The sequence below is a fragment of the Zonotrichia leucophrys genome, unplaced genomic scaffold (assembly GCF_028769735.1).
Source record: "Zonotrichia leucophrys gambelii isolate GWCS_2022_RI unplaced genomic scaffold, RI_Zleu_2.0 Scaffold_281_67234, whole genome shotgun sequence".
In the NCBI taxonomy this organism is placed as follows: Eukaryota; Metazoa; Chordata; class Aves; order Passeriformes; family Passerellidae; genus Zonotrichia; species Zonotrichia leucophrys.
In genome coordinates, this window is record NW_026992486.1 from 53210 (window position 1) to 67234 (window position 14025).

A 14025-nucleotide genomic window follows, 5' to 3' on the forward strand; every position below is an offset into this window, starting at 1 on the left:
TCATACTGGGAGCACTGGGGGGACATACTGGGGCCATACTGGGAGTACTGGTCCATACTGGGAGCACTGGGAACCATACTGGGAGCACTGGGGCCGTACTGGGAGCACTGGGGCCATACTGGGAGCACTGGGAGCCATACTGGGAGCACTGGGGCCATACTGGGAGCACTGGGGGGACATACTGGGAGCACTGGGGCCGTACTGGGAGCACTGGGGCCATACTGGGAGCACTGGGGGGACATACTGGGAGCACTGGGGCCATACTGGGAGCACTGGGGTCATACTGGGAGCACTGGGGCCATACTGGGGATACTGGGAACCATACTGGGAGCACTGGGGCCATACTGGGAGCACTGGGGCCATACTGGGAGCCATACTGGGAGCACTGGGGCCGTACTGGGTTGTCCCCCACACTCTCTCCCTTTCCCCAGCATTCTGTACTGGGGGTACTGGTCCATACTGGTCCATACTGGTCCATACTGGCCCATACGGGTCCATACTGGTCCGTACTGGTTCGTACTGGTCTATATTGGTCCATACTGGTCCATACCGCTCCATACTGGTCTGTACTGGGCTATACCGGTCTGTATTGGTCCACACCAGTCCATACTGGTCTGTAGTGGTTCATACTGGTCCATACCCATCCATCCTGGTCTATACTGGTGCATACTGGTTTATACTGGTCTGTATTGGTCAAACCGGTCAGTACTGGTCCATACCAGTCTGTACTGGTTCATACTGGTTTGTACTGGTCCCTGCTGGTCCATGCTGGTCTATACTGGTCTGTACTGGTCTATACTAGTCCGTATTGGTCCGTACTAGCCCTTACTGGTCCATACCAGTCCATACTGGTCTATACTGGTCCATACTGGTCTGTACCGGTCTGTACCATTCCATACTGGTCCATACTGGTCCATACTGGTCCGTACCGGTCTGTACTGGTCCATACAGGTCCGTACTGGTCTGTACCGGTCCATACTGGCCCGGTCTGTACTGGTCCATACTGACCTATATGGGCCCATACTGGTCTGTACTGGTCTGTACCATTCCATACTGGTCCATACTGGTCCGGTCTGTACCAGTCCATACTGACCTATATGGGCCCATACCGGTCCATACTGGTCTGTACTGGTCTGTACCATTCCATACTGGTCCGTACTGGTCTGTACTGGTCTGTACCATTCCATACTGGTCCATACTGGTCCATACTGGTCTGTACTGGTCTCTCCCCAGCGTTCTGTACTTCGGGGCCCAGCGGGGTCGGGATTCCATCCCAAGCACCGGGGATGGACCCGGAGAGGGGTTCAGTGTGGAGCTGCAATGGGAGCAGGTAAATGTGGGGGATATAGGGGATTTATGGGGGATTTATGGGGGATTTATGGGGTTTTTATTGGGATTTATGGGGGATCTATAGGGGATCCATAGGGGATGGAGCAGGATTCAGTGTGGAGCTGCACTGGGAGCAGGTAAATGTGGGGGATATAGGGGATTTATGGAAGATCTATAGGGGGTCCATAGGGGGTGGAGAGTGATTCAGTGTGGAGCTGCACTGGGAACAGGTATGGGATCAATAAGGGATTTATAGGGGATTTATGGGGGATCTATAGGGGATCCATAGGGGGTGGAGAGTGATTCAGTGTGGAGCTGCACTGGGAACAGGTATGGAATCAATAAGGGATTTATAGGGGATTTATGGGGGATTTATGGGGGATGGAGCGGGGTTCAGTGTGGAACTGCAGTGGGAACAGGTAAATGTGGGGGATTTATGGGGGATCTATGGGGGATCTATAGGGGATCTGTAGGGGATGGAGAGGGGTTCAGTGTGGAGCTGCAGTGGGAGCAGGTATGGGATCAATAAGGGATTTATAGGGGATTTATGGGGGATCTGTAGGGGATGGAGAGGGGTTCAGTGTGGAACTGCAGTGGGAGCAGGTATGGGATCAATAAGGGATTTATAGGGGATTTATAGGGGACCGATAGAGGATCTATAGGGGATGGAGAGTGATTCAGTGTGGAGCTGCACTGGGAACAGGTATGGGGGATCTATAGGGGTTATATAAGGCATCTATAGGGGATCTATGGGGAATCTATGGGGTGGGTGATTATTGATAATTACCTGCAGGGCTCTACAGGGCTCTTTAGGGCCCTCAGCAGTTCTGTAGGGGTTTATGGGGTTCCTGGGGGTCCATAGGGTCCCTAGGGGCTCTCTAAGGCTCTATAGGGCCCTATAGGGTCCCCATAGGCTCTGTAGGGTCCCTACAGGGTCCCACAGGCTCTCTGTGTCCCCGCTGTCCCCAGGCCACCGTCACCGATGGCGATTTCGCTGCTGCTGCCTTCAACATCCTGCTGCCCATCGGCCTGCAGGTGGGGCATGGGGGTTTGGGGGGTTTGGGGTCACTGTGGGGGTTTGGGGTTCCTGTATGGGTTTGGGGTTTTGGAGTCCCTGTGTGTGGGTTTGGGGTCCTTTTGTGTGGGTTTGGGGTCTCTCTGTGGGTTTGGGGTCCCTGTGGGTGGGTTTGGGGTCCCTGTGGGTTTGGGGTCCCTGTGGGGGTTTGGGGTCTCTCTGTGGGTTTGGGGTCTCTCTGTGGGTTTGGGGTCCCTGTGGGTTTGGGGTCCCTGTGGGTTTGGGGTCTCTCTGTGGGTTTGGGGTCCCTGTGGGGATTTGGGGTCCCTGTGGGGGTTTGGGGTCTCTGTGGGTTTGGGGTCCCTGTGGGTGGGTTTTGGGGTCCCTTTGGGTGGGTTTGGGGTCTCTCTGTGGGTTTGGGGTCCCTGTGGGTTTGGGGTCTCTCTGTGGGTTTGGGGTCCCTGTGGGGATTTGGGGTCCCTGTGTGGGTTTGGGGTCTCTCTGGGTTTGGGATCCCTGTGGGTGGGTTTTGGGTCCCTTTGGGTGGGTTTGGGGTCTCTGTGGGTTTGGGGTCTCTCTGTGGGTTTGGGGTCTCTCTGTGGGGGTTTGGGGTCCCTGTGGGGATTTGGGGTTCCTGTATGGGTTTGGGAGTTTTGGAGTCCCTGTGTGTGGCTTTGGGGTCCCTGTGGGGAGGTTTGGGGTCCTGTCCCTCTGACCCCATGGCTCTGGGATCCCTTTGTGCCTTTGGGGTCCCTGTGGGAGTTTGGGGTTCCTGTGGTTTTAGGGTTCCTGCGGGTTTGAGATCCCTGTGGGGATTTTGGGGTCTGTGTTTGGTTTTGGGGTCCCATGCCCTGACCCTGTGGTGTCCTCTCAGTTCCAGCCCCAGCTCGTCCTGGTTGAGGCTTCGCTGGAGGATTTGGGGGTACAGGGGGGGCTGGGGGGTTTGTGGGGTCTGAGGGGGCTCTGTGGGGTCTGGGAGGTCTCTGGGGCGTCTCTGGGGGGGTCTCTGGAATCTCTGGGGGGTCTCTGTGGGATCTCTGTGGGGTCTCTGTGGGGTCTGTGGGGTCTCTGTGGGGTCTGAGGGGTCTCTATGGGGTCTCTGGAATCTCTGTGGGGTCTCTGTGGGGTCTCTGTGGGGTCTCTGTGGGGTCTCTGTGGGGTCTCTGTGGGGTCTCTATGGGGTCTCTGGAATCTCTGTGGGGTCTCTGTGGGGTCTCTGGGGTCTCTGTGGGGTCTGTGGGGTCTCTGAGTGCTCTGGTGTCTGAAGGGCACTGGGGGAGGTCTGGGGGGCTTTAGGGCTCTATGGGGAGTTTTGGGGCTCTATAGGGTCCCTCACCCCCCCCATCCCCAGGGCTCCCTGGGGGTCTCTATGGGGTCTCTGGTCTCTTTAGGGCTCCCTGGAGGTCTCTGGCTTCTCTATAGGGTCTCTATAGGGTCTCTATAGGGGTCTCTGGGTCTCTATAACGTCTCTGTATAGGGGGCCCTGGGGGTCTCTATAGGGTCCCCATGGGCTCTGTGATCCCTCAGGGCTCCTTGGGGGTCTCTATGGGGTGTCTGTAGGGGATCTCTGGTGCCTCCATAGGGTATCTATAGGGTCTCTATAGGCTCTCTGACCCCCATAGGGTGCCCTGGGGGTGTTGGTGGGGTCTCTGTAGGGTCCCTACAGTGTCTCTATAGGGTCCCCATGTCCCATAGGGTATCTATAAGGTCCCTATAGTGTCTCTATAGGATCTCTGATCACCCTTGGGGTATCTGTAGGGCATCTATAGGGTTCCTAGAGTGTCTCCATAGGATGTCTATAGCGTCCCTATGGGGCCCCCATGTCCTCATAGGGTATCTATACGGTCCCTACAGTGTCTCTATAGGGTCCCTATGTCCCCATAGGGTATCTATAAGGTCCCTATAGGGTCCCCATGTCCCCATAGGGTATCTATAAGGTCCCTATAGGGTCCCCATGTCCCCATAGGGTATCTATAAGGTCCCTACAGTGTCTCTATAGGGTCCCCATGTCCCCATAGGGTATCTATAAGGTCCCCACAGTGTCTCTATAGGGTCCCCATGTCCCATAGGGTATCTATAAGGTCCCCACAGTGTCTCTATAGGGTCCCCATGTCCCCATAGGGTATCTATAAGGTCCCTATAGTGTCTCTATACAATTCCTGTGTCCCCATGTCCCCATAGGGTATCTATAAGGTCCCTACAGTGTCTCTATAGGGTCCCCATGTCCCCATAGGGTATCTATAAGGTCCCTATAGTGTCTCTATAGGGTCCCCATGTCCCCATAGGGTATCTATAAGGTCCCTATAGGGTCCCCATGTCCCCATAGGGTATCTATAAGGTCCCCACAGTGTCTCTATAGAATTCCTGTGTCCCCATAGGGCTCCCTGGGTGTCCCAATAAGGCACCTCCAGTGTCTCTATAGGATCTCTGATCACCCCTGGGGTATCTGTAGGGCATCTATAGGGTTCCTAGAGTGTCTCCAGAGGGTGTCTATAGTGTCTCTATGGGGTCCCTGATCCCCATAAAGGGCCCTAGGGGTCCCTATAGGGTATCTCTGCTGTCCCTATAGGCTCTCTGGTCCCCACAGGGCTCCCTGGGGGTGTCTGTAGGGTATCTATAGGGTATCTCTAGTATCCCTATAGGGTCCCTGATCCCCACAGGGCTCCCTGGGAGTCCCTATAGGGTTCCTACAGTGTCTCTATAGGCTCTCTGACCTCTATAGGGTGCCCTGGGAGTCCCTATAGTGTCCCTATAGGCTCTCTGGTCCCCACAGGGCGCCCTGGGGGTGTCTGTAGGGTATGTATAGGGTACCTCTTGTATCTCTATAGGCTCTCTGATCCCCACAGAGTGCCTTGGGGGTGCCTTTAGGGTCTCTATAGGCTCTCTGATCCCCACAGAGTGCCTTGGGGGTGCCTTTAGGGTATCCATAGGGTCTCTATAGGCTCTCTGACCCCACAGGGTGCCCTGGGGGTGTCTATAGGGTCTCTATAGGCTCTCTGACCCCACAGGGTGCCCTGGGGGTGTCTATAGGGTATCCATAGGGTCTCTATAGTGTCCCTGGGGGTCTCTATAGGGTATCCATAGTGTCTCTATAGTGTCCCTGACCCCACAGGGTGCCCTGGGGGTGTCTGTAGGGTCCCTATAGGGTCTCTGGCCCCATAGGGTGCCCTGGGCATATCTATAGGGTATCTATAGTGTCTCTATAGGCTCTCTGACCCCATAGGGCACCCTGGGGGTCTCCATAGGGTATCTATAGTATCTCTATAGGGTCCCTGATCCCCACAGGGTGCCCTGGGGTGCCTTTAGGGTCTCTATAGGCTCTCTGACCCCTATAGGGTGCCCTGGGGGTGTCTATAGGGTATCCATAGGGTCTCTATAGGCTCTCTGACCCCACAGGGTGCCCTGGGGGTGTCTGTAGGGTCTCTATAGGGTATCCATAGTGTCTCTATAGTGTCCCTGAGGGTGTCTATAGGGTATCTATAGGGTCTCTATAGGCTCTCTGACCCCACAGGGTGCCCTGGGGGTGTCTATAGGGTATCCATAGTGTCTCTATAGGCTCTCTGACCCCACAGGGTGCCCTGGGGGTGTCTGTAGGGTATCCATAGGGTCTCTATAGGCTCTCTGACCCCACAGGGTGCCCTGGGGGTGTCTGTAGGGTATCCATAGGGTCTCTATAGTGTCCCTGACCCCACAGGGTGCCCTGGGGGTGTCTATAGGGTATCCATAGTGTCTCTATAGGCTCTCTGACCCCCACAGAGTGCCTTGGGGTGTCTATAGGGTATCCATAGGGTCTCTATAGGCTCTCTGACCCACAGGTGCCCTGGGGTGTCTATAGGGTATCCATAGTGTCTCTATAGTGTCCCTGACCCCACAGGGTGCCCTGGGGGTCTCTATAGGGTATCCATAGTGTCTCTATAGTGTCCCTGAGGGTGTCTATAGGGTATCCATAGTGTCTCTATAGTGTCTCTGACCCACAGGGTGCCCTGGGGTGTCTATAGGGTATCCATAGTGTCTCTATAGTGTCTCTGACCCCACAGGGTGGGCTGGGGGTCCTATAGGTCCTATGTCTCTATGGGCTCTCTGACCCACAGGGTGCCCTGGGGGTGTCTGTAGGGTCCCTATAGGGTCTCTATAGTGTCCCTGACCCCACAGGGTGCCCTGGGGGTGTCTGTAGGGTCTCTATAGGGTATCCATAGGGTCTCTATAGTGTCCCTGACCCCACAGGGTGCCCTGGGGGTGTCCCCAGCCGGGTTCTCCCTGCTCACCCACCTGCTCTCGGCCCTGGCCCGGGGGCGGCTGCTGCTGCTGCTGCAGGTACGGGGGGACAGGGGGGTACGGGGGGAATATGGGGAATGTGGAGGGGGGTATGGGGGTGTATAGGGGGTGTGGGGGAAATAGGGGATGTACAGGGGATATAGGGTGTGCGGGATATAGGGGATGTAAAGGGGATATAGGGGGGTATAGGGGATATAGGGGATGTATAGGGATATGGGGGATATAGGGGGTGTAAGGGCATGGTATATGGGTATGGGGATATAGGGGTGTTGGGGGATATAGGGGATGTATAGGGGATATGGGGTGTGGGGGTATAGGGATGTAAAGGGTATAGGGGGTATGGGGGATATAGGGGATGTATAGGGGATATAGGGGTATGGGGGATATAGGGGATGTATAGGGCATGTAAAGGGGTATGGGGGATATAGGGTATGGGGATATAGGGGATGTATAGGGGATATAGGCGATGTACAGGGGGATATAGGGGTGTAGGGGGATGTAGGGAATGTGAAGGAATGTGGGGTTGGGGATATAGGGGTATGGGGATATGGAGGGGGATGTAGGGATAAGGGGTTGGTGGATATAGGGGATGTATAGGGGATATAGGGATGTACAGGGGATATAGGGGTGTGGGGGATATAGGGGATGTACAGGATATGGTGGGGGCTATAGGTGTCAGTATGGGTATGGCTATATAGGGGGGATATAGGGTTATTAGGGTGTGGAGGCGTGGGTGGGTCTATAGGAGATGTGGGAATGGGAGAGGGATTGGGGATATAGGGGACAGAGAAGATGTATAGGAATATAGAGGCTATAGGGGGTGTGGGGTAAGGGGGCTGTGGGGCTCTAGGGGCTATGGGAGCTATGGGACCGGGGGGCTATAGGGGTGGGGCCTATAGGGCTATAGGGTATGGGGGCTATAGGGGTTGTGGGGTAAGGGGGCTGTGGGGCTCTAGGGGGCTATGGGACTGGGGGGCTATAGGGGTGGGGGCTCTAGATATGGAGGCTATAGGGTATAGGGTATGGGGGCTATAGGGGATGTAGGGTAAGGGGGCTGTGGGGCTCTAGGGGCTATGGGAGCTATGGGACTGGGGGGCTATAGGGGTGGGGGCTCTAGGAGTATGGAGGCTATAGGGCTATAGGGTATGGGGGCTATAGGGAATGTAGGGTAAGGGGGCTGTGGGGCTCTAGGGGCTATGGGAGCTGTGGGACCGGGGGGCTGTAGGGGTGGAGGCTGGAGAGGTTTGGGGGCTACACAGGTATGGGGGCTCTAGGGGGCCTGGGGCTATAAGGGCTGTAGGGGTTATAGGTGTGGGGGCTGTAGGAGATAGAGGGGCTGTAGGGGCTGTGGGGTATTTGGGGGCTGGTTAGGGGGCTGCTTGGGCAGCTCTAAAGGCAGTTTTGGGGCTGTTTAGGGGCTTTTTGGGGTCTGTTTCTTAGGGAGGCTGTTTTTGGGGGGGCTCTTTGCTTTGGGGCTGTTTTGGAAGGCTGTTTCTGGGGGGCTGTTTGTTTTGGAGGGCTGTTTTGGGGGGCTGTCAGTTTGGGGGTTGGTATGGGGCTGTTTGGTTGGGGCTGTTTGTTTTGGGACTGGTTTTGGGCTGGTTTGGGGCTGTTTGTTGGGGGGGCCTGTTTTTGGGGGGCTGATTCTGGAGGCTGTTTGGTTTTGGGGGGCGTTTGGGAGCTCTTTTTGGGGGACTGTTGTTTTGGGCTGTTTGGGGACTGTTTTGGGGACCTATTTACGGGGGGCTGTTTTTGGGGGGCTGGTTTTGGGCTGTTTGTTTTGGGAAGCTGCTTATGGCAGCTCTTTTGGGGGGCTGTTTTGGGGGCCTGTTTGTTTTGGGGGGGCTGTTTGGGGAGGGCTGTTAGTTTAGGGGGGCTGTTTCAGGGTACTGTTTTGGGGGGCTGTTGTGGGGGGCTGTTTGGTTTTGGGAGTCTGTTTTTGGGGGGGCTGTTAGTTTAAGGGGGCTGGTTTTAGGGGGGTGTTCTTTTGGGGTGGGCTGTTTGGGGGCTGTTTGTTTTGTGGGACTGTTTTGGGGGGCTGTTTATTTTGGGGGGCTGTTTGTTTTGGAGCTCTTTTTGGGGTACTGTTAGTTTAAGGGGGCTGTTAGTTTTTGGGGGTCTTTTCGGGGGGTTTGTTTTGGGGACCTGTTTGTTTTTGGGGGGCTGTTTTGGGGAGATATTTGATTTTGGGAGCCTGTTTTTGCTGTTTGTTTTGGGGGGCCGTTTTTGGGGGGCCGCTTGTTTCATGGGGCTCTTTTGGGGGTCTGTTTATTTTTAGGGGCTGTTTGTTTTGGGGGGCTGTTAGTTTTGGGGGGCTGTTTTTGGGGGAGCATTTGTTTTTGGGGGGCTGTTTTTTCAGGGGGCTGTTAGTTTAGAGGGGGCAGGTTTTGAGGGGGTTGTTTTGGGGGGCTGTTAGTTTTGGGGTGCTGTTTTTGGGGGGCTCTTTTGGGGGTCTGTTTATTTTTAGGGGCTGTTTGTTTTGGGGGGCTGTTTGTTTTTGGGGGGCTGTTTTTGGGGGAGTATTTGTTTTTGGGGGGCTGTTTTTTCAGGGGGCTGTTAGTTTAGGGGGGCTGGTTTTGAGGGGGTTGTTTTGGGTGGCTGTTAGTTTTGGGGTGCTGTTTTTGGAGGGCTGTTTCTTTTAGGGGTGCTGTTAGTTTGGGGGGGCCCCGTGCCCGCCCCGTGCCGGGGGCTCCGTGGGCTCCCCCTGACCCCGCTCTCCGCAGGGGGGGCCGGATTTGGGGGCGTCCCCGGGGGGGGTGGGGGCCGTGCTGCGGACCCTGCTGGGGGACCCCGGGGACCCCCTCGGGCCCATCGCCCCCACCCCCAGGTGAGGGGGCTCAGGGGGGAGGTTTGGGGGGGCTGGGGGGGTTCTGGGGGGGTTTGGGGGGTCTGGGGATTATTTGGGGAGGTTGGAGGCCTTGGGGAGCTGTTTGGGGTGCTGGGGGTGTGGGGGGGCTGGGGAGGTTTTGGGGAGCTCCAGCGGGGGCTGAGGGCTTTGGGGGGGATCCAGGGGGTGCTGGGGGCAGTTTGGGGGTGCTGGGGGCAGTTTGGGGGTGCCCCCAGCGCCCCAAAAGCTCCGTGTCCCCCCCACCCCAGCGGCCTGGCCAGCATTGCCCGCACGCTGAGCGTCCAGCAGCGCTACTGGGGCTGCCTGCAGAGCTTCGGTGAGGGACACCCCGAAATCCCACAGGGACACCCTGAAATCCCACAGGGGCAGCCCGACATTGAGGGGGCACCCCAAAATCCCGGGGAACGCTGGAATCTGAGGGGGAAACCCAAAATCTGAGGGGGAACCCTCAGAAATCTCACAAGGACGCCCTGAAATCCCGGGGGGGACCTCGAAATCCCACAGGAACCCCCGAAACGCCAGGGGGACCCTGAAATCCTACAGGGACCCCGAAATCCCACAGGGACACCCCGAAATCCCAGGGGGCACCTCAAAATCCCAAAAGGACCCCAAAATCTAGGGGGACTTCAAAATCCCACAGGGGGACCCCAAAATCCCACAGGGACATCCCAAAATCTCGGGGGCACCCCAAAATCTGAGGAGGGACCTCAAAATCTGAGCGGGACACCTCGAAATCCTGAAGGGACACCCTAAAATCCTGGGCAGGGAGGGCGCTTTGAGCTCCCCAAAACTGAGCTCAGGCTTTCGGGGGTGCCCTAGGCCCCGTTGCTAAGGAGTCACCTTGGTTGCTAGGCCGCCATATTGGCCCACTGCCATCTTGGTTTCTCTCAGGGACCCCCCCCAGACACCCCAAAAACCGCAAAACCACCCCCAAGAACCCTAACACCCTTCAGACACCCCAAAACTGCCCCCCAAAACCCCAAAACCTCCCCAAAAACCGCAAAACCGCCCCCAAAAACCCCATCACTCCCCAGACACCCCCAAAACCTCCCAAACCCCCTCAGACACCCCCAAAACCGCCCCCAAAAAAACCCATAACCCCCTCAGACACCCCAAAACCACCCCAGACACCCCAAAGTCCCCTCAGAGTCCCCCAGACTCCCTTTGGGACCCCCTCAGGGACCCCCAGAACCTTCTCGGGGAACCCCAAAGTTGGGGGGGGGGGCACATTTGGGGTGCCCCCCCTGAGGAGCCCCCACACATACAGAGAGCGAGGAGGAGGAGGAAGAAGAGGAGGAAGAGGAGGAGGAGGAGGTGGAAGCGGGGGAGGAGGAAGAGCACGAGGATGAGGATGAAGCTGAGGAGGAGGAGGAGGAGGATGAAGAGCAGGAGGGGGAGGGGAACCCCCCGGAGCCGCCCCCGGAGCCCCCGAGCAGAGCCCGGGTGGGGCTGGTGTACGACCCCCGCATGGAGGAGCACAGGAACACCTGGGACAGGTGAGGGGGGACACGGGGACAGGTGGGGGACACACCTGGGACAGGTGAGGGAGGGGGACACGGGGACAGGTGAGGGACACGGGGACACCTGGGACAGGTGAGGGACACAGGGACACACCTGCATGGAGGAGCACAGGAGCACCTGGGACAGGTGAGGGACACAGGGACAGGTGAGGGACACAGGGACAGGTGAGGGGGGACACACCTGGGACAGGTGAGGGAGGGACAGAGGGGCACAGGAACACTTGGGACAGGTGAGGGAGGGGGACACGGGGACACACCTGGGACAGGTGAGGGGGGACATGGGGACACACCTGGGACAGGTGAGGGGGGACATGGGGACACACCTGGGACAGGTGAGGGACACAGGGACAGGTGAGGGACACACCTGGGACAGGTGAGAGAGGGGCTGGGGACACCTGTGACACCTGTCCTGGGGGTGTTTCTGAGGTGATTTCAACTGTTTTTGGGGTGTTATCAGGAGTTTTTAGGGTGGCTTTGGGATATTTTTTGCGTGATTTAGGGTTATTTTGGGGTGATTTCAGGTTATTTTGTGTGTTTTTATCGCAGCCACCACCCCGAGTCCCCGCAGCGCCTGCCCCAGGGTTATTTTGGGGTGATTTTGGCGTTATTTTTAGGGTTATTTTGGGGATATTTTGGGGGTTATTTTGGGGTGATTTCAGGTTATTTTGTGTGTTTTTATCGCAGCCACCACCCCGAGTCCCCGCAGCGCCTGCCCCGGGGTTATTTTTAGGGTGCTTTTAGGATTATTTTGGGGTGATTTCAGGTTATTTTGTGTGTTTTATTGCAGCCACCACCCCGAGTCCCCGCAGCGCCTGCCCCGGGGTGTTTTTGGGGTTATTTTGGGGTGATTTCAGGTTATTTTGTGTGTTTTTATCGCAGCCACCACCCCGAGTCCCCGCAGCGCCTGCCCCGCGTGCTGCAGCGCCTGCCCCGGGGGTGTTTTTAGGGTGATTTTTAGGGTAATTTTGGGGTGCTATCAGCTGTTTTGGTATGTTTATATTTCAGCCACCACCCCGAGTCCCCGCAGCGCCTGCCCCGGGGGTGTTTTGGGGATGTTTTTGGGGTTATTTTGGGGTGATTTCAGGTTATTTTGTGTGTTTTTATCGCAGCCACCACCCCGAGTCCCTGCAGCGCCTGCCCCGCGTGCTGCAGCGCCTGCCCTGGGGATGTTTTTGGGGTATTTTGGGGATATTTTTAGGGTGATTTTGGGATGATTTGGGGTTCATTTTGGGGTGATTTTGTGTGTTTTATTGCAGCCACCACCCCGAGTCCCCGCAGCGCCTGCCCTGGGGATGTTTTTGGGGTATTTTGGGGTATTTTGGGGATATTTTTAGGGTGATTTTGGGATGATTTGGGGTTCATTTTGGGGTGATTTTGTGTGTTTTATTGCAGCCACCACCCCGAGTCCCCGCAGCGCCTGCCCCGCGTGCTGCAGCGCCTGCAGGAGCTGGGGCTGGCCCAGCGCTGCCTGCCGGTGCCCGCCCGGCCCGCGAGTCACCGCCAGCTGCGGGCGTGCCACACGTGAGGGACACGGGGACACGGGGGCACAGCTTGGCATGGGCCTGGGGGGTCAGGGGGTCACCTTGGGGGGGGTCATGGGGGGTCCTGGGTGTTTTGGGAGTTTGGGGTGTTCCGGCTGTTTTAGCGGTGACCCCTGTATTTTGGGGGTGTCCCGTGTGTTTGGGCTGTCCCTGTATTTCGGGGTGTCCCTGGCTGTGTTTGGGGTGTCCCTGTTTCAGGGTGTCCCTGTTTGGGGTGTCCCTGTGTTTGGGGTGCCCTGTGTTGGGGTGTCCCTGTTTCAGGGTGCCCCTGTGATGGGGTGCTCCTGTGTTTGGGGTGTCCCTGTGTTTGGGGTGCCCCTGGCTGTGTTGGGGTGTCCCTGTTTCAGGGTGCCCCTGTTTGGGGGGTCCCTGTGTTTGGGGTGCCCTGTGTTGGGGTGTCCCTGTTTCAGGGTGTCCCTGTTTCAGGGTGCCCTGTGTCGGGGTGTCCCTGTTTCAGGGTGCCCCTGGCTGTGTTGGGGTGACCTTGTTTTGGGGTGCCCTGTGTTGGGGTGTCCCTGTGTTTGGGGTGTCCTTGGCTGTGTTTGGGGTGCCCTGTGTTGGGGTGTCCCTGTTTCAGGGTGCCCCTGTGTTTGGGGTGCCCTGTGTCGGGGTGTCCCTGTTTCAGGGTGTCCCTGTGTTTGGGGTGTCCCTGTGTCGGGGTGTCCCTGTGTTTGGGGTGCCCTGTGTTGGGGTGTCCCTGTTTCAGGGTGCCCCGGGCTGTTTTGGGGTGTCCCTGTGTTTGGGGTGCCCCTGGCTGTGTTTGGGGTGCCCCTGGCTGTTTCAGGGTGCCCCTGGCTGTGTTTGGGGTGACCCTGGCTGTTTTGGGGTGTCCCTGTGTTTAGGGTGCCCTGTGTCGGGGTGTCCCTGTTTCAGGGTGCCCCTGGCTGTGTTGGGGTGACCTTGTTTTGGGGTGCCCTGTGTTTGGGGTGTCCCTGTGTTGGGGTGTCCCTGTGTTTGGGGTGTCCCTGGCTGTGTTTGGGGTGTCCCTGTTTCAGGGTGCCCCTGTGTTTGGGGTGTCCCTGTGTTTGGGGTGTCCCTGTGTTGGGGTGTCCCTGTTTCAGGGTGCCCCTGGCTGTTTTGGGGTGTCCCTGTGTTTGGGGTGTCCCTGGCTGTGTTTGGGGTGCCCTGTGTTGGGGTGTCCCTGTGTTGGGGTGCCCCTGGCTGTTTTGGGGTGTCCCTGTTTCAGGGTGCCCCTGGCTGTTTTGGGGTGCCCCTGGCCGTTTTGGGGTGACCCTGCGTGTCCCCATTGTGTCCCCGCAGGCGCTCCCACGTGCGGGCGCTGTCCCGCGTCCCCGCGCTGTCCCCGCGGGAGCTGCGGGCGCTGTCCCAGCGCTACCCCAGCGTGTTCCTGTGCCCGCGCTCCTTCCGCTGTGCCCGCCTGGCCGCGGGGGGCGCATGCGCGGCCGTGGGCGCCGTCATGGGGGGGCAGGTGAGGAAACGGGGGGCGGGGGGGGATGGGGGGACAGGGGGGCACTGGGGGGCAAGGGGGGAAGGGGG

At 57.8% G+C, this 14025-nt stretch overlaps 1 protein-coding gene across 1 annotated transcript in view; it reads left to right on the forward strand.

Annotated features, from left to right (window-relative positions):
- The window catches only part of LOC135441405 (histone deacetylase 6-like), a gene marked incomplete at its 3' end in the record, with an annotated part of 29718 nt that extends 15761 nt beyond the window's left edge, over nt 1–13957 (forward strand). Inside the window, exons 11-19 of the mRNA XM_064700951.1 lie at nt 1234–1330; nt 2299–2364; nt 3219–3266; nt 6569–6658; nt 9343–9446; nt 9716–9783; nt 10735–10963; nt 12380–12508; nt 13789–13957. Of these exons, the coding sequence (XP_064557021.1) occupies nt 1234–1330; nt 2299–2364; nt 3219–3266; nt 6569–6658; nt 9343–9446; nt 9716–9783; nt 10735–10963; nt 12380–12508; nt 13789–13957 (1000 nt within the window). The remainder of the gene's footprint in view (nt 1–1233; nt 1331–2298; nt 2365–3218; nt 3267–6568; nt 6659–9342; nt 9447–9715; nt 9784–10734; nt 10964–12379; nt 12509–13788) is intronic.
- Nucleotides 13958–14025: the final 68 nt, after the last annotated feature.